The sequence below is a fragment of the Cajanus cajan genome, chromosome 10 (assembly GCF_000230855.2).
Source record: "Cajanus cajan strain Asha chromosome 10, NIPB_CcT2T_4, whole genome shotgun sequence".
Taxonomy (NCBI): domain Eukaryota; kingdom Viridiplantae; phylum Streptophyta; class Magnoliopsida; order Fabales; family Fabaceae; genus Cajanus; species Cajanus cajan.
In genome coordinates, this window is record NC_138526.1 from 18,029,023 (window position 1) to 18,049,474 (window position 20,452).

General features: G+C 33.1%; 1 protein-coding gene across 4 annotated transcripts; it reads right to left on the minus strand.

Annotated features, from left to right (window-relative positions):
* Nucleotides 1-333: 333 nt before the first annotated feature.
* LOC109791976 (6,7-dimethyl-8-ribityllumazine synthase, chloroplastic) lies at nucleotides 334-16,057 on the minus strand. Of its 4 annotated transcripts, none has more exons than XM_029270012.2 (8): nucleotides 15,869-16,057; nucleotides 15,563-15,684; nucleotides 9,437-9,532; nucleotides 6,742-6,837; nucleotides 6,541-6,619; nucleotides 6,073-6,119; nucleotides 5,919-5,978; nucleotides 334-642 (listed from the first exon to the last, which is right to left on the minus strand). In XM_029270012.2, exons 1-8 carry the CDS (start codon nucleotides 16,026-16,028, stop codon nucleotides 589-591), a joined length of 714 nt encoding a protein of 237 aa, XP_029125845.1. In that variant the 5' UTR covers nucleotides 16,029-16,057; the 3' UTR covers nucleotides 334-588. The 4 variants fall into 4 exon arrangements, with proteins under 4 accessions (XP_029125845.1, XP_029125846.1, XP_020206936.1 ...); XM_029270013.2 differs by having other exon boundaries at nucleotides 15,563-15,678; nucleotides 15,869-16,056; XM_020351347.3 differs by having other exon boundaries at nucleotides 334-627; nucleotides 15,869-16,056.
* Between the last annotated feature and the right edge of the window lie 4,395 nt (nucleotides 16,058-20,452).

A 20,452-nucleotide genomic window follows, 5' to 3' on the forward strand; every position in this document is an offset into this window, starting at 1 on the left:
GCATGGTCATGGTCGTGAGAATTTTGTGACAGCAGGATTAGAACCTGGCTCATGAAACTTATGTCTTGCTAGTTCTTACCATCATGAACCTTATGCACAAGGTAAGCATTAAGCAAGGATCTCAAACGTGTTACACTGTCATGGCGCATTCATTTTGTGTCATGTATATTATTATTTATAATTGTCGAGTCTGACATTGTTTTGAATAATCTTTATGTATAGATACAAACATATTTATTGGTGATAAGGGTAATATAAAAATATTTATACTTATTATAATTGGTTATAATAATGAAATAATAGAATGGAAACTTACTTTGCTCCATTATAAAATATCTGGACAATAGAATGATATTTTTTTATTTTATTTTATTCCATTTCATTCCATCTATTCCACCTACCATTAAATATCAAAACACAGCCTTAATAGTTTGAGAACATATAAGAATATATTTTGAATTACAACAAAAGCAGTCTGGAGATGAAAATCTGGAATAGCATGCCGTTCCAACCAAAGCAGTCTGGAGATGAAAATCGGGAATAGATGCCGTTCCAACAAAAGCTCTATAAGATTGGCTAAAATACTGACTACTTCAGATGGTGCTCGAACAAAGATGCCATCTCAATCTGTACCACAAATAACTAAAGTACATAAAACATTTATTTAACCAACTTAGCAAAATGTACATGCGAGCAATACAAATCAGTAATTGACATTTCATGATATCAACCATAAAGGGTAAGTGACAATAAACTTGTAGCTCGACTAATTCATGTTACAATATTTTAAGAATTTTTTACGAGTAATTCAGGATTTTAGTCCGATGCCTACTAATTCTGCTGTAATATATTTACCTCACATTTCATACACTGAGATAGAATAATAGCAATATTCTCTCATTTGGTCTTTTCTTTAATTCCTCTTCTTCCATCGTTAACAATGCAGAGCAACAACTCTAGTTCAAATGAGGGTTCTGTTTCAAATGATCGGCTACCACACTTCACTAATCCATCGGAAAATCCTGCATCTCCATATTATGTAAACCCTGGGGTGAACCCAGCAGCTATCCTTGTTCCTTTGCCACTGAATAGTAACAAACTAACAACTACCATGCTTGGGCTCAATGAAGAGAGCCTTGGTCTCAAAGAATAAGTATCGCTTTCTAGACCGGAGTATTGGAGTTCTGGGGAGATTTGATCCCAGCTTTGATGCGTGGGAGGTGGGAGAGACACAGCAATATAGTACACTCATGGGTGATGAATTGCTGAAAGAGCGGTTTTCTCAGGGAGATCTGGTGGGGATTGCCGAACTTCAACAAGAGCTTTACTCTTTTAAACAGAATTCACTCTCTTTAAAAGATTATTTTACAGAACAGAAAGTTTTCTGGGAAGAACATGAGAATTATAGACCAGTGGTAATACAACATGAAAGACGGCATGGTTTAACAACTCCTAAAGATGTTTGGGTTATGGTGAATAAGATGGATGGAAAGAAATTTAATGAAAAAGGAAAATCCAATTACAACATCAAGATATGCACCTAGTGTGAAAAGCCAGGAGACAGTAGAAACTTGTTACCAGAAACATGATTTCCCTCCTGGTTCAAAGTATAAAGGAGGAAACTCAATCAATAATGTCACTAGTGAAGTTCAGTCTTGTCAACAGGATGAGTTACCAGCAGAGAAGTCATTGGCTATTCCCAATTTTACTCCAGATGAGTACAAAGCTTTGCTAGGCCTTTTGAAGGATGTCAAAAGGCCATTAACAGAGACTCGGGAGCACCAGGAGATGTGTAGTATCAAACAAGTGAGTTTGGAGGACAAGAAAGATTTCAGTCTTCTGCAGCTACTAATGTAGGTATTCAATGTATTTTTCTTAACAATGTGACAGTTTTATGGATTGTAGATTCCGGTGCCATTGATCATGTCGGTTCTTGTAAATCATGGTTCCATTTATTCCATAAAATTACTCCTGTGCATGTCAAATTGCCTAATAGAAATACAGTGATGTCAGAAATTTCTGGCAGTGGCAGCATTAAATTTTTAGATACACTCATTTAAATACATGAGTTTACCTTCAATCTGTTATCACTCTCAACCTCAAAGCTTGCAACCTCATTACAATGTCTATTTGAATTCTCTGATGGATCTTCTACAATTCAGGATTCTTCAAAAGGGCTTATACTATCTAATGTTCCAGCTGGGCAGCAATTAGTTGACAGCAAGATTGTTACTAATGTTAATGTTAATACTTAGTAGTGTCCCTTTCGTTTTCAATTTTTAATTGTTGGTCAAAGACTGCCTTATGGCATTTAAGGTTAGGACATGTGTCTCAAGATCATATGTCAAAATTATGTAAACAAGTACCTTCTATTCAATTAGATAAAGATGATGCTTGTGACATTTGCGCCACTTGGCTAGACAAGGAACAAATCCTTTTTCTTTAATAGTAAAGCACTTAATTGTTTTGAATTGTTACGAGAATATATTTGGGGGCCTTTCTCAACTGCTTCAATACATGGATATAGGTATTTTTTGACCATTTTGATCAGAGTGTTTACTTGGATAATTATGATGAATGGAAAGTATGAGACCCAATCACATTTGCAGAGATTTATTTATATCATAGAAAAACAGTTTGAGCCCAATGTTGAGAGTTAAGACCGTTAGGATTCTTATGAATGATAATGGTTTGAGTTTGCCAATGGTCACCTTTTAGCATTCAAAAGACATCCTTCGTCAAACAAGCAGTGTTGAGACCGCACACCAAAATGGTCAAGTAGAGAGGAAGCACCAATACATTTTAAATGTGTTTCGTGCCTTAATGATGCAATCCAGTCTCCCCAAGTACTTATTGAGCTATGTTGTGCTTCATGCAGTGTTCTTAATACATAGTGTTCCATCTAAGCTACTTAGTGATCAATCCCCTTTCCAATTGCTGCATAATTCATCGCCCAATATTGAGAATCTACGAGCTTTTGGGTCCGTGTTATGCATCAACTAACACTGCACATAGATCCAAATTTGATCCAAGAACAACAAAGTGTCTTTCTTGGCCACAAGGCTGGCATGAAAAGATTCACTCTTTATGACATTCATTCAAGGGAAATCTTTGTTTCACAATATGTACAGTTCCATGAATTAATTTTCTGTTGTTCCACTCGATAGTACCTTTACTCATATAACCTGTTTCTGTTCAGCCACCTCACTCACCTTTATCCAATCCTGAACCTACTGCATCTGTTGGTGATTCCCAACTATCATTGAACTGATTTTACCTCCTTCCTTTGAGCCACCTAGAAGATCCACTAGACCAAAATGATCTCCTTCCCATTTAGCAGAATATCTCTGCTATCAAATGACCATCCAACCCAAAGTTCTTTATCCCATCTCTAATTAATCACGTATCATACTCTTTCCTTTCCCCAAAGCACAAGGTCTCTTCTATATCTATCTCTGTTAACATTGAACCTAAATCTTACCATGAGGCAGCAAATATCCCTGTTGGGTGGATGCTATGGCTGCTGAGCTGAAAGCCCTTGAAGCCAATAAAACATGGATCATGATGTTCCCCAGAGAGTGAACCTCATAGCCAATAAATGGGCTTATAAAATTAAAAGAAAATAAGATGGTGCAATTGAAAGATATAAGACGAGGTTGGTGGCAAAAGGATATACTCAAACAGAATGCATAGATTACTTTGATACTTTTAGCCCAGAGGCAAAGCTTACAATGGCTAGAGTTTGTTGGCCCTTGCTTCCATTAACAATTGGATCATCTTACAACTAGACAACAATAATGGTTTTTTTTTTTTTTACATGGAGAGTTAAATGAATTGTATAGAGCATGTTTGGTTTGCCAGTTATCTGTCCAAATGGGCATTCACTTCCTGTCAAATGCTGCACTTGCTTGTTTGATAATTTTTTTCCACTTTGAGTTGAACCCCATTATCTTCTAAATGTCCGTTGCATCCAAAGCAACACCTCTATTGCTTTTCCATTGAATGAGAAGTTTTCCGTTACCCCATTCTGATTTCACCTACCAACTTACGAAGCAATAAATCCAGCATAACTACTTAGATGTGGTTTGTTTGAAACTCTTTTGCTTGTGCATACACAATTTCTCCTCATCCTTTATTTGTTCCAAATTCATCTGCATGTGGGCTCTCTGATAGGGGTAAATATTATTTTGCACAATGGGGGTAAATTTCAAGTGGATGATGATGAAAATGTTTTGTATGAAGATGGTGAGGTGTTTTTTTTTTAAGGAATTGATGAGGATTTTGTGTGCATTTACATGTTGTTTGATATGATGGAATGGTATAAAGATTACAACAGTCCTAGGAAGATAGCTTTCTTACTATCTGGGGAATCTTTGAATGATAAGTTGCCACTAACAAAGACATCAGAGACCTTTGCCAATGTGCTTCGAGCATCAAGAATAAAGACATATTAGTATATTCTGATCCATAAATTTTAGTTGTACCTAGTGATGAAGAACCTGCTAAGGAACCTGCACAAGAAGAGGAACCTGCAGATGAAGAGAAACCTGCTGATGAGGTTGGTGCATCATCTGAGGAACAAACAGTTGAGGAACCTACAGTACTTACTAAGGAACATGCAGCTGAGGTACTTTTTGATGAACTTGCACACAAGGTACCTCTTGAGGAACTTGTAGCTGATGTACCTGAACCTGAGGTATTATTCTATATATCCAAGAATGTAGGTTTTGGAAGGGTTGAAAGGACCAACAATAAGTTTGTGGTTCCCAATTATGGGGAAAAGCCTAAGTCCCATACTGACTAAAGATAAGATAATTAAAAAGTATATAAATGGGAGACAACCCTCACCTTACAAGCTGATTTGTAGGATTGAGTTAGGCTTATAACTACATTCTAAGATGGTATAAAAGCTATATAGACATTGATACACACACCAAGCTCAATAGTGTTGGGCGTAGGAAGGCGTATTACGAAAAACCCAAGTTCCGCCTATCCTAGATCATTAAAAAGGACTACTCATCATTTATTCACGTACCAAGTCCAATAATATTAAACGTAAGGGAGTGTATTGGGAAAAATCTAAGTTCCACATTGACTAGAGAGATAAAGTAATTAAAGAGTATATAAGTGAAAAACAACCTTTATTTTACAAGCCAGTTTTGTAAGGTTCAGTTAGGCCCATAACCCACATTCTAAGACTAATAAGGATGAAAGCTATAATGATGGTGGCTATCTTTCATTACAGCTGAGGACTCCAATTAGTACAGATGATGAAGGAAGTTACAAACAAAAACCAGTTTTTTCTCAATTCCCTGAAGGTTCCAAATTTGAGAATGCTTATTAAGAACTTGGAATGAGTTTGATACTGTTGATAGTTTTGAGAAAGCCTTAAAAGGAATACACCATACAAAATAGGAGGAATGTAAATGGATCAAAACTGACAGACAAAGTGTAAGAACTAAGTGTTATCAAAATGACTATAGGTGGCAAATATATTGTGCATGGAATGAGCTTAAATGTAGCTACCAAATCAAGACTTTTGTTTCTGAACATACTTGTTGTAGGTTGATTAGGATCAAAAGCAACTAGAAAATGGGTTGTGGATAAATTGTCACAGCAACTGTTAGTGCAAAAATCATGGTGTCATCAACATGTATCCCAAAAAATCATAGGAAGAACAGTACCATCTGGTGTGGCACTTAACGCCACATTAGCTCAGCTAATAGAGTTACTTAAGTGACATCCACCCAAAGACTAACGAGAACAAAGGAATCAGGTTTTAATCGTATTTTTTTAATTTATCACTTTCAAGGGACTGGTCAGTCAATGCTTGACACTTTCAGGGACCAATGTGAGGGTTTAACCATTTTTAAATGATTATTGCATAATTACTTCATAATATCAGGTTATCAACTTACAGCAGTCAATGCTGCCTCAGCACCCTTATTCCCAGATTTTCCACCAGCTCGATTTAGAGCCTGCACATATCCAAAAACAAAAAATAAAAATCAAAGTAATCATAAATCTCATCTGCATAGAATAAATTTCATAACTTTAACATAAAATACTTACCTGATCCATATTATCACATGTAAGGACACCAAATATGCATGGAACACCTGAAAGGCATCTCAAATGCTTCAATTTTCAAAGTTGATGGAAAATTGGAAATATATGAAGAAAAAAAACGAAAACGGATAACAAATACAGACAATAGCAATAATTATCCCTAATCAAAACCAAAAGAAAATAAAAATCAGGTGCACTCTTATATTGCAAGCTTTAGAGGAAACAAACAGTTTCAGTATTTTATTCAGTCAATACCAATGTTAAAGTTAATTTGTGAAATGTGCTACTGATTTAAGAAGGAAAAAAAATATTATTTATTAAATAATTATAACATTTTAAGAGTTTCTTCTCAGCCATGAATCTAGATTATACAAAAACAAGTTTTCATCCAAAGTTGCATGCATATTTCATTTCCCAGAAAACAGAGTTGCTCATATCTGGATATCATAATCGAGATTAACAAAATACCACCTGAATGTAGACCGGCTGAAAGCACTCCTGATGCTGCTGAATTAGCGACTGCATCATAATGGGTTGTGTCCCCTCGTATCTGTTAACAAGATTGGTCACAGTAGAAGCTCAAATTAAGTTAAAAAAATATGGATAAAGGGTTTTCATTAATCATAAAAATATTATAAAACAATTTCATCTATTTGTCAAGATTTATCATACCACAGCTCCTATGCATAGGATTGCATGATATTTTCCTGATTTTCCTAATCTTGCTGCAACAACTCCAATTTCAAAACTACCAGGTACCCACACAACCTAAGGGAGAAGAGAAAGCAACAAGTTTCTGTCAATATTCAACTCCGTAAATAAATGATATGAAAATTCAGAACAAGGCAAGTCTTCTCCAAGTCATACATTATTGAACATTTTGTGAGTGAAAACAATGGCACATAATTTTTTTGTCAAAAATCATGACCAATGGATGCAGAATTCTATGAGTAACACACCAAGCCAACACATAAAAATATAAAATAAATGAAAAGAATTGTTAAGATAAAAATTGGTAAATGTTTTCAAAAAATCAAATGACTGCCAGCCATTTTGTTTTAGCCATGGAAAGCATGAACTGTTAAAAGCTAGGCTCACCAAGAAGCAGGTTGAATTTGTGTTTAAAAATCTTAAATGCACAGTGGAAAATTTTCCCACAATTTTCAAATTAGAATATATTCACTTGAAATCTGATTCTTGAAAAGATTAAGAGTCTGTTTGGAATTGGATACGGTTTATAAGTGCTTTTAAGAGCTACTCTGCTGAAAATAAAAAGTGTTTTCCAGTACAAAAGCTCTTAATAGACCTTATAAGCTTGTTTCCAAACATGCTCTATCTTGATCTTTTAAAATGATTATGACTTATTCAACTAAGAAAGATCAATCTATTCAGTTTTAGACCATAAGTTTTCAAGAATTCGAAAGCAATAATGAGATATAAAAAGATAATGGAGAGGAGAGATAGAAAGATTCACACAAGAATCTATACTGGTTCACTTTCTTCGAAGCTACATCTAGTCTTCCGTAATCAACCCAAACTACAGGTCATCCACTATATGCAAGAATGTAATTATAGACCAAGTAAGCCAATCACACCCCGAGTTAGGTATTTCTATAACCCCAATAGAAACCTTTGGCTTAAACTTCTAATTAGAGAACCCTTGTAGACTCACTAAACCTTATCTTGAGATACACTCTTGTTACATGGTACTCAAGATCCTAAAAACATGAAATCTACCTGATTCCCTAAAAGAAAATGCAAAGGAACGAATTAACCTAAAAGTGAAGTTTTCCCTTTGATCGTAAACCCTAAACCATTTCCATGATGAATTCACACTTTTTCAAAAGTTGATTGTCACGTGTTTCCTTTCTTGTACTCTCAAGATGAAAATGTATTTTTCTCTCTAAAAACTCTTTCATGTGTTTCTAAACGTTTATGAACTCGTGTTGAAAATGAAAGGTGTTTGGATTTATATAGAAAAAATATATCATTGATGTAATCAATTAAATTGATCATGTAATCGATTACATTAATCATAGTTGTAATTTTCAAGTACTAAAAATATGTGTATCGTAATCAATTACATTGTTGTGTAATCGATAAAAATAGAACATTTCGTAATTTTAAGATTACAAAATTTTTGTAATCGATTACATATTCAACTTGTTCCAATGTTGGAAAACTTGACACATTTATAAACATTTTCATAAAACACCAACTCTTTTATGTAATCACACCATTAGGGTTAGTCTAATTGTCGAGGGGAAGGGGTTGGGGTAGTAGAAGCATGGGGACTTGGGTTAGATCTCCATTGTGATCATCTTTGTAATCTTTCCTATCTGTACCAAGAAAAAAGCTACCCTTATTTGAATGATTGGGTTAAATAGAAAACCATTTAACCAATTACTTCGTTCATGTAGTCAATTACATTTTAGACTTATGAAAAAATCATGTACTCATGTAATCGCTTACTCTATTTTGGTAATCAATTATTTCAGAAAATTTGTTCTGAAACCTTTAAAAACTTTTCTCAAACTCCAAACTTCGACTTGGTTGTTTTCTTTATAAAAAACTTGTTCATTTTAATTTTAGTTCTTGATTTAGAAACCATTAACATTAGAGGATTACCTTTACTTAACTCTAACCTACCCAACCAACCAAAACCTAAAACTATGAACCTAGTCTATTACAATCACGACTTCCATAACTTTAGGCGATTTTCTTCTTATGTGAAAAGCCAAAACCACATATTCCACTTCAACATCTTCCTTTCCTTTTAATCACAATATTAACACTTCAAAATAATAGTTGTCATGTTTTACTTGGGTTAATCATGTATCTATGTCAGACATTTCAAACATTTTACCTTAATTATTTAAACTATTACACAATTCAAATGAGAACATCACAAGTTGGATAAATGGTATGAATTTATTTTGTCTACTATGACTTTTGCTCATTTTTAAAACACTGATTGTCTCATTTAATATAAAATTTATGTATTACTTTAATGTTATATTTTGTATATCTTGTGTATAATGTTTAAAATTTGTCGAGTTCTCATTTTCGTGTCATATTATATCCCTGTCCTATGTCATATCCATGCATTTTAGGTTGTAGCCTCTACTATGAAAAGCATGCATAAGTTTGCATTAATTCATATATTTCAATAAAACTGAATGTTTTATGGAACAAAATAATTGAGAAAAACAATAAATTTTCAAAGAGGACAATTAGAGGAGACTCATTGCAAAACCATCAGAAAAAGATAAATACTAAAGTCATTGATACTAACCAAATTACAAAAGCAACATTGTGATATTATAAATAATCAATATGCCAAGAATTTATGAGACAAGTTACTTACATCAATGTCCTCATCTTGAACTGAATAATTCTTGAAAGTACCCAAAGCTCCCTCCAACAGGGGTTTGGTAACAATTTCATTAAATCTTGCAACAACCTAAAATTAGACCAAATAAAAGTGAGCAAATAAACATAAACTACTAAGAAAATTTCACAATTACAATCCAGTTTGATTGACTGCTAGTACTAGGTAGAAAAAAAATGCAAAATCTTGAAGCAAAATATCATAACTTCCTCATGATTGACTACTACATTATTTCTCTATTTCCAATCTTCATCTCTAGTGTTTGTACTCTGCAACACCATCAAATTTAAACCTTCCATTCTTCAACTTCTTCGAATTTTTGTTACTGTTAGAACCTTAATCAATCACGAAGAAGCTTTAGAAATGGAATTCACCATAGTGTTTCACTATTTTATCAATTTCATTAGTGGATGTTGTAAAAATGGATTATTTTAGGAGATTTGATTTTATTATGCAATCTTTCCCTATTTTCCTTATTTTCATTATTTCCTTATTTAGGGACAAGTGAATCTCTATAATAGGAAAAAATACGAATGTAATTTGTGACACAAATTAATAAAATCATCTCTTTCAACTTGATATCAAAGCTCCTGATCTTGGGAGCTCTACTTTCGCTGCCTTTCCATAAAAAAAAGTTGTTGCCACCCTCCCCACCATCGATGTAGCCACCACCTTTGGAATTGGTTGTGAGTAGGAAGGAGCGCCCTTTTCCAACGATCATAATGACGTTAAGTCGCAGAGCTAGGCTCCTCCTCAAGCATTACCATAGATTGGTCTTTTTTCCAACCTATGTAGGCCATTCACCCATCTCGGCAACCACCCAGACAAGTTTGTCAACGACCCCCTAACCTATCCCAAGGGGTAGTGTCATCTAGATCCATGTTGCTTGTTTTATATTTGAGTTCTCTATTCCTCTTGTGTTTTGTGATTCCGCAAATTTGTCAATATTAGTAAGCCTTCTGATTCATGTACATTGTTCATGAAGGATTGGAGTTCCTTCACTTTTGACCCTATTTCTCAAATGTTTGGATTCTTGATTTCGAAGTAACATATCACATGACTCCCTTTCCTTCACTCTTTGCCTCATATTCCAAAGCAAACATCAAACAATTAATTACTATTGCTAATGGAGATAATGTGCCTATTGTTGGTTTCGACAACATTCAACTGGAGCCCACTCTTTTATTACATAATGTCTTACATGTCCTAAAATTGGCTAATGGTCTTATTTATTTACAAAAGCTCACTACAAACTAGAATTGCTCAGTAACATTTTTCCATTCCCATTGTTCCTTTCATGATCTGGCCAAGAGTAAGCCTATTTTAATTGCTAAAAAGCAAGGTGAGTTGTACATCTTGGAGCAAAAGAAGACTAATGACAAGAAGACAGAGTCAACCTCAAGCCAATATGCAAAGACTAATACTTGGGCAAACTCTCAAATATGGCTTCAACATATTAGACTTAAACATCCTCCATTTAGCCTTCTTAAATCCTTATTTTTTTGTTGATTCGTTTATTGGTAATAAAAGTGTCTTTCCATTTGACTTAATACACTTTGATGTGTGGTGACTTGTTGAGGAATTTGTCTCTAGTGCCAAATGGTTTGTGACCTTTGTCGACGACTGTACATAAGTAACATGGACATATCTTATTAAAAATAAATCCAAGATTGGTCATACATTTATTAATTTCTTTCATCTTGTTCAAAATCAATTTCGTAAGTCCATAAAAAGAATTAGGTATGATAATGGCACTAAATATATAAATCATGAGTTGTCTAAATTTAAAATGGCACTATACATGAATTGACATGTGTTAATACCCTCGGCCCCAAACAAAGTAGGATTGCAAAAAGAAAAAATTGTTATCTCCTAAAGGTCACTAAAGCTCTACTCTTCCAAATGTTTGTTCCCAACACTTTCTAAGGAGAAGTTGTTCTAATTATCACATATTTTATTAATTGGTTACCTAGTCATGTCCTAAATAATGCAAACCCTATTGAATCCTTACATTCACTTGTTCCTTCTTTTTCTCTTCTAAGGTCAAGTTTAAATTGTCATGATTTCGGTTATGTAGCTTAAGTCCATTCCCATTGTCCTTACTGAGGTAAATTAGATTTGAGGGCAATCAAATGAGTTAGTTTTGGTTACCCATCAAATAAAAAGGGAGGGTACAAACATTATCACTCTGAAATTCATGTTTTTTCGATATCATGGATGTTATCTTTCATGAAAATGAATCTTTTTTTGTCAATCCTCTTTATAAGCTGAAGACGAGTCTTGTTTAGCGTTATGACCATTCTTGTCTCTATAGGATATCCATAACGAAGGAGAAGAAGAAGTCCATAATGAAGTAGAAAAAGAAGATGAAGATATATTTTTGGGCAAAAAATATCGAAGGAGGGAGAATTTCACTTTGGTCCCACAGTAAGAGAAATCGTCTAACCCAAAGGTGAGTGTTTCTGAAGGCAATTCTTCGAAGGTAAGCGTTAATGATATTCTTATTGCTTTGAGGAAAGGAAAAGATCATGTGTTAAATATCATATTTCACAATAAGTCTGTATTGACCATGTGTTTACTTAGCATCAAAGTTTCATTGTTTCCATTGATTCAATAGATGTCCTAACTCCAATCAATGAAGTTATGACAGATGAGCACTAGATTCTAGCCATGAAAGTTCAGATGAAGGCAACGGTGAAAATCTCAACATGGGAGATTATAGACAAACCCAAAGGCAAGGTTGTAAGGTGAAGATGGATATTTACAATGAAGCACAAAGTTGATGTAGATAGGTACAAAGAATGATTGGTAGCAAAGGGATACAACTAAATTTATGGGATAGACTATAAGGAGACATTTGTGTCGGTGGCAAAGATGAATATAGTACGAGTTAGACTTTCCCCTGGCAACTCATTTTGGATGGGATTTATAACAATTTGATGTAAAAAAAAAATGTCTTTTTGCATGGAGATTTATAAGTTTACATGGAAATTTCCTTAGTATTTGGAGCTTCAGATGGAGAAAACAAAGTATGTAGTGTAAAAGAAAAGCCTTGTATGGACTCGAGAAATCTCCACGAGCAAGGTTTGGAAGATTCACTCACACAATGATTTCCTTGGGATACAAACAAGCCAAAGTGATCATAGTTTGTTCATAAAGCACTCCGCTAGTGGAAATCTCACGATTCTTTTAGCCTATGTAGATGAAACGATCATTGTAGGTGACAATGAAGCAAAAAAATTGACCAGAAGAAGAAGTTGGCAACAAAATTTGAAATGGATGACTTGGGGAAGCTAAAGTATTTTTGGGAATTGAAATTGCTAAGTTCAGGAAAGGCATATTTATCTCTCAAAGGAAGCATTTCCTTGGTCTTCTTAATGAAATAGGGAGGTTGGGATGCAGGACCTTAGGAATTCTAATTGAACAAAATCACAAGATTGGAAGCGAAGAAAGTCTTCTAATAGAAAAGACTCATTATCAAAATCTGGTAAGGAAGCTAATTTATCTATCACACACTAACATTACCTGTGTTGTAAGTGTAGCCGGTCAATTCATACTTGACCTTCAAGAAAGGCATTGCAAGTAGTTAATAAGATCCTTCAATACTTGAAGTCATGTCCAAGGAAGGTGTTACTATTCAGAAGAGGAGGCATCATGCCTTTGGATATTTATATTGATGCAGATTATTCAAGGTCAGTCACAGATTGGAGATCTATTTTTAGATACTATATGTTCATGGGGGAAATTTGGTGATTTGGGAGAGAAAGAAACAAAATGTAGTTGCTCATTCTAGTGTAGAAGCTAAGTTTTGAGCCTTGGCATAGGACATTTGTGAAGGGCTATGGATGAAGATTATTCTTAATGACCTTAGGATTAAAAGAGACATACCTATGAAATTGTTTTGTGACAACAAGTCATCCACTAGTATTGCTCATGATCCTGTTCAACATGACAAGACTAAACATATTGAAATAGACATGCACTTCATTAAAGAGAAGTTAGATAATGTTCTTATTGTTACAGCTCATGTCTCTACAGGACTCCAAGTGGCAAATGTAATTATAAAGGGACTTCCTACTAGTGGATTCAAGAGCTTATAGGCAAGTTGGGAATGATTAATACTCATTTTCCAACTTGAAGGGGAGTGTTGTAAACAAAAGGGTATTTTAGGGAATTTGATTTTATTATGTAATCTTTCCTTATTTCCTTATTTTTATAGTTTCCTTATTTAGGGCATGTGTATCTCTATAATAGGGAAAAATAAGAATGTAATTTGTGCGACACAATTAATAAAATCACCTCTTTCAATTGTGGACAATAGGGTTTGGGTACTAGACTCTTGGAGTTCATCATTCATTCTCCAAAAGAAAACATTATTCTTGCAATCCAAGGGGAAGCCTTTCATTGGGCCTATTGTGTTTAATAGGATTAATACAAATGATTTATTATAAGTTTGCAGGCAACACCAAGCTCTTCAAATGTTCATGGTGTGCCATTAGCAAATATATATAGTACAGATCTTTTAGTATTTTGTGGGGAATGTTCAAACATTTGGACTAATTTCTAATAAATCATTTTAGAGGTTTTGGGAGGAGCAAAGTGGCAATTGATGGAGTAATGTACTTCTCTAGACTAATTTGGTCTTAGCTTTTAGTGATCCTTGGGTGCTAAGACTGGTGAGTATTTTAGAGGGAATTGTTTGTCAAATGCATAGAGACAGGTGCGCTCATCTCACTTGATATGTTCTTCCTGATTTTCTTATTTTTTTATGTATTTTCTCTCTCTCAGTCCTACCTAATGAATTTCATTTTTTTAATACAACACAACAATACAAACTTTTCCCTACAAGGTACGCATGGATAACGCTATTGTGTTCAGTCATAAACCAAGTCTGCATAAAGGCCATTTAGATGCAAGTCCCTTTTAATGGTTTGAGTTTTACTTGGTCTCCCTCTTCCTCTAATCATTATGCTATCCTCCATATGATCAAATCTTATTACTGGTGCTTGTATGGTTCTTCTCACATGCTTGTATGGTTCTTCTCACATGATTAAACAACCTCAGGCAAGATTATATTGTCCCATCCTCAATAGGTTCTATTGCTACTTTCCATGTAAAACACTCATTCCTGATCTTATATTGACTCGTAAGTCCAATCACCTACATGCTCACACGTTAATACTGAAAAGTTGTCAGAAATTGTGCCAAGAAAAAGTATCAAAACAGTTCCTTCCATAATATATATAGGTGCATTCTCAGAGCTAGACTGCTATAAGTATAATAGTTAAGGAGAACCATCTTCAAGGGGTAAAAATGATAAATGCATGAAAGCTATCAGGTTTAAAAAAAAATTCACAGGGCCAAGACCTCCCATAACTTATAAGAGGAACCACTCCTATATGGGTGAGAGAAAAAAGTTTTTGAAGAATGGCACAGAAGCAGCAACATCTTAGCATTTTGGCATATAATACATTTTCTATTTTCCTGTCATGGGTTATGGTCGAGGGTTTTGTATCCCATTTTGATTTCTTGTAGGATAAATTATTGCAGGTCCATTAGACATTACTATTCACTAGTGCTTTCTTTTCAATGGGTGATCAGATGTTTGAATTATGGAATTGGAAACATAATGCTCTATCTTAATGGGTGGTGAAAATCAAACCCTAAGTCTAATGCCAAGGCCTTTCTCCTCCTATCAATTTCTACCTTGTTTTGTTAGTTTTACCGGGCTACCAGACCCAATGTTTTTTGGAACTTATCATAAATAGTTCAGCCAATTAAAGCCCCAACTGATTCTTTAAACTCATGACCCATCCCTGAGGTTTCCAAGTCCTCCTTAGTCCTTATCTTCACATCCCTCCAATGAATCTCTACCCTGCCTACTCTTTTTCTATGCAATTGAACTATTTAAACCAATTTTCTTTTATTAATGGAAATTTAAATGACCGCAACAAGATTTGAAACTAGAATTTTGTGCATATTACCCCACCTTCACTATTAGACGGACTCTAACTAATTTAAATATTATACACAATTTCATTCTTTAAATTTAATAGATAATTTTTTCTGCATTTTATCCCCGTGAATTGCACGGGTACATACCACAGCAAAACGAAGTCCGTGGGTTCTGGTAACAGAACCTGTCATATGCCTCACAGCAGCTGTTTGTGAAAAAGATGATCGACCCTTGCTCTTAACAGCGACATGTGGCTTACTTTCTGAAGCTAACAACGGAATGCAGAGAATTGTTCAGACACCAAAACAGGTTGAATGCAAAAAACAGAAATAAGCACGATTAACAGATAAAGCATCCTGAAATTTTGTATTTCAAACAAAACTTCAAAAACTGGACACTTGGTTAAGTTTATCACCAATCATAAAGACAGTAAAAAGATTTAGGAATATAACCTTTCACAGAAAGCAAAAAGGAGAAAGACCTTGGGCTTTTAGGAGCATTTTGAAGTTGTGAGATGTTAGTGACACGAAGAGAACGGTCTCGGCCATGCACAAATCCAAGCCCAGACCGATGATTAGGAAGGATACATTCGGCAGAAACAAATGAAGCCATTCTCTTGTGACATTCATCAGGTACAGTTTGGTATATTATAGTTGGAGGGTATGGTTATTTTTATAAATAAAAATAATAATAATAATAATAAATAGTATTCCAGCATATAAATTTTTTCCTGTTAAATATATATTATATATAATTAGTATTTTAACTTATGTATAAATATTTATTATTTGTAATTAAAATTTATAAGGAATTATATATATAAATAAATATTGTTTTAATATATAATTATATTTTAAATTTGTATAAATAAATATTTTAAACATATAAATTATATTTTAAATTTATGATCAATAATTTATATTGTAGTATAATAATATTTGTGTTTATTGATAATTTATTTAAAATAAAATAAAATTTAATTGCTAAATAATTATGATAAATAAAAATTAAATTACATAAGAAGTTTAAAAGAATTTTTAGAACTCTCTGTCAAAGAAAAACTCCTTAAAAGCACTCTCACACAATATAGAGGTTATAATACATAAAAGTTGATTAAAAATATTTAATGTTGTTCTTTTGTTTGGTTTTATTAATATTATTAGTGGCAATTCTGATAGAAGGGTAACATTAAACTAGTTTTAAAAATTAAAAAACCAAATTGAATCATTTAAAAATAGTGGGATCAAATTGAATGCTTTGCGTTGTGTGGCTACTCTCATATCCTACGCGGGTAGCCAAAGTGAATGTTTTTTACTCCATTTTCTCTTTGTTGGCGTTTTGGTGTATGTTTGTAGGAAAGGTTCATCATGAGGATCATGAGGTGGGAGACAAGGCTCAAGCCTTGTGCGGACTTATGTTTTGATGGGATGTGATATCAAAGCGATAAGATTATATTTGTGTTGATTTTTTTTATGTTAGGACTTGATGTTAGATTTTGCTTTGTAATTACTTTATTGGATCTTGGTGTTGTTTATTGTTTTAGTTTCGTTCATATGTGATACTTCTACCTAAGGGATTTGCATTATTCAATAAAGATATTTCCGAAGTTCTTGTCTATAGTTATTAAATTATATGTTTATGCTAGTATGTGGGGTAAAGGGTATCATAGTTAATGGTATTAGAGCTTATTTGATTCAAACCGAACACGTGTGTTTTTTGTCATGACTGCATATTCTGTGTGCACTCTGATTTGTGTTTGGTTGTGTGTTGTAGTATGGTTGTTTTCCTTGATTGTTTTATTTGCTTGTTTGTTTTGATACTTCTTGCTTACGTAAGAAATAGTGGTTGTTGGTGGTATCGCTTATGTTGTTATCGTAGATGTGAGTAATGGTGGACAATACTTCATGCTAATCAACTAGAGACTGTTGGAAAATCTTTGTTTGTGGGATGTTCAACCTTTTAGTTGTACTCTTTGATTTTTGTGCAACTTATTCCTTCATGTTATTTGTTTGTTTGTCAAAATTCAATCATTTGTCTTCTCCTAATTTATTATCTGATTCATGTAACTCCAACTAGTGGTCTTGTTTATATTTATATTGCCTGTTTTTAATGTCCTTTACAAATTCTTGTTGAAATTCTAGTTGATTTGATTTGTTTGTCTCTGAGTTAACTAGATGTAATTCTTGACATGGATTGATTATCTTCCAACCATGTCCTGTTAAACTACTTTGATAGGTCATTTTCTTTTGGTGAGAATAAGAATGTCTATTTTATTTCTATTAATGAAGTTAATTCATATCTAAAAGAAAATGATAAGATATACAAGGTACTTGCTTATTTGAAACTTGAGAGGAAAAATGAGTTAAGTGAGATTACCTTGGTTAAAGTTCTTCCTAAAGTGCTTCTTATAGGTGTATCTAGCTTATCACCAGAGAGAGAGACTGAGTTAGCCACAAACTTAGTGTTTGGTACATCATATATATCTATAGAACCACCTTATAAGATGTCCTTTAGGAAGTTAGTCGAGCATAAGAAACAAATAGAAGAACTTCAAGAGAAACAACTTGTTAGGTTGGATGTATCACCTTGGGGAGGACCTATGTTGTTATTCAAGAAAAAAGGATAAGAGCATGAGATTGTGTAGACTACTATCAACTTAATAAGGTAACTATTAAGAGTAAATATCCTTTGCCAACGATAAATGATCTTATTGACCAACTAGCTGGGGTGTGTGACTTTAGTAAGATAGACTTGAGATTAGGTGATGACACCATGCGAAGGGGCCAAGTCCTAAAGGAACCAAGAGGAGTGGACTAAGCTTGAAGGAAGAAGGCTCAAGCTCTTGTTGAGCTTTGGGTTATCTTAGTAGCTTACTTTATTTTCTTTATGTATATTTTCCTAGTAAATATTTCCTTTGGGTTATACTATTTTAGGTCAAGTAGTATAAGATTTTTGTTCTTGTATTGATTTTGTTTTGAGGGAGTAATTAGTAGTTTAGGAGAGGTGTAACTAGCTAAAATATTGAGCTTATTAGGCTTAGATGAGCCAAGATCCATTTTAGTCATGGTCTTGGAAGTCCATTTACTCTATGATACCATCAATTACTCAAATATAACCTTAGTTTCGTGTATTCATATAATTATCATCAATCTTCACCTTACTTTATAAATCAAGGGTATTCTACAGAAACTATAAGCACTCCCAAATTTCCAAACAATTCAAATTACATGAAATTAATTACATAAATTCAATGATCACAAATAAAACACATAAGAAGAGGATTAAACACAAATTCACAGTTTATAAATCTGAATTAGGATTTATCCCTACAACATACATGACCAAATAATAGATCGAGGATAAATCTTTCTATCCAACATACATCTCATGTCCAAAGCGAGACTACTCATTCCCACTTACCTTAATGAACACTAGATGTAGGTGTTATAGTGCATTTGGGACACATATTTCAATGCATTAATTTGGGATAATTTGGCATTAAAATGTGTTCTAAATACACTATCAAGTCATGAATCTTCAGGGGTAGTCTACAACAGTCTTTGATTCGCCCGTCTTTAGAGCACACATAAGAAGAGCATAAAATGAAAAACAAAAGGCGTAAACCGTCTACACTTTAAACCCCTTTTTATTATAAGAAAATAACTCATTCTCTTATTTCTTTTTAAAACAAAAACATAATTAAATATCTTAAAATATAAATTTTTTCAAAATACGTTTAATTACATGAATAATTAAAACACATATTTGCTACAAATATTTTCTATAACAAAATAATTTCGCAAATCTTCTTTATTAAATAAAAAACATTCATAAATATTTGAAAGCGTATAAAATATTTTATAAAATCTATTTAATTAATTAAAATATCTTTTTTAGTAATTTTAAAAAACTTAGGGTGTTACATTTTTCTTTTTCTTTTTTTTTCTACACTTTTGGGCTCCCTATAATTTTATCCATGTCAATAACAATTCAAAATGCCTCAAATTTTGCATAATATAAAGCATGTCAATTTAAGCTATTTTTATTAATACTACCATCCTAAAATATTTGTATGACCTTTTTAACTAGAGGGTAAAAAAATGCTCGACTCGCGTAGGCTGGGTAAATAGTAGGTCGAACTCCAAAAAAATGTGAACTGAAAAATAATGTGCAAATTTGTTCCATCATGACAGACCCATCTTGTTTATTACACATATTTATCCTGATTTTTTTTGTTTATAAAATTTAAATATATAAAATAAATTAAAATAGGTCACTTTGACTCGACCTAACAACCTAATAGGCCAAGTCACACATTTAATGACCCATAAGAATTTTGAATTGAGCAAGACATCCTACTTACAAGCATTAGTCTGTGCAAGACGAACTAGGCCAATCCATTTGATACCTATTTTTAACTAAATACAGGATTTATAAATATTCTTGAAATAATTTATTTAGTTGATGGGCATTAGCTTAGACTATTGGCCATAACCTTTTAGACATAAAATACTTTTGCAAGACCTAAAACACAACCTTTTAATTAATTAGAATTTATAAAAGACATGGCAAAATTTATCTCAATAAGATGATCTACACCATAGATCTTTGATAGGCATCTGGCCTAGTTTTATCCCACCCTTAAAATTAAGAAAGATTATCTAGTTTGAAAACATTTTCATTTGTTTTTGTTTTATGTTATTTCTTGTTCCAAAAGTTAACATAAGAAAATGAAAAAAATAAAAATGAATACAGGAAAAAATAATTTTATTCATTATTTCCTCAAATCATTTAAAAAAAACACAAATAAGGTAAAAGTAGAAAGCAAAGCAAAGTAGGCATTTTTTTTATACCAATCACTCCTTATATATTTCATCTTATACATTATATTATTAAATTCAATCAATATAAAATAATAAATACATGTGTCACATGATACGTTATGTATGTAAAATAATAAATGATGTTTTTATTGTTATTGTCCAAATTTTTCTTATAGTCAAAGTAACAGGTAATCATTAAATATTTTAAAATAC

Excerpts from the sequence above, each read along its gene's own strand:
- LOC109791976 (XM_029270012.2), bottom strand. The coding sequence starts at position 16,028 with ATGGCTTCATTTGTTTCTGCCGAATGTATCCTTCCTAATCATCGGTCT. Across the intron at positions 6,120-6,540 it reads TTCAGCCGGTCTACATTCAG|GTGTTCCATGCATATTTGGT; the intron begins GTGGTATTTTGT and ends GATGCCTTTCAG. Across the intron at positions 643-5,918 it reads CTGAGGCAGCATTGACTGCT|TTATTTGTGGTACAGATTGA; the intron begins GTAAGTTGATAA and ends TATGTACTTTAG.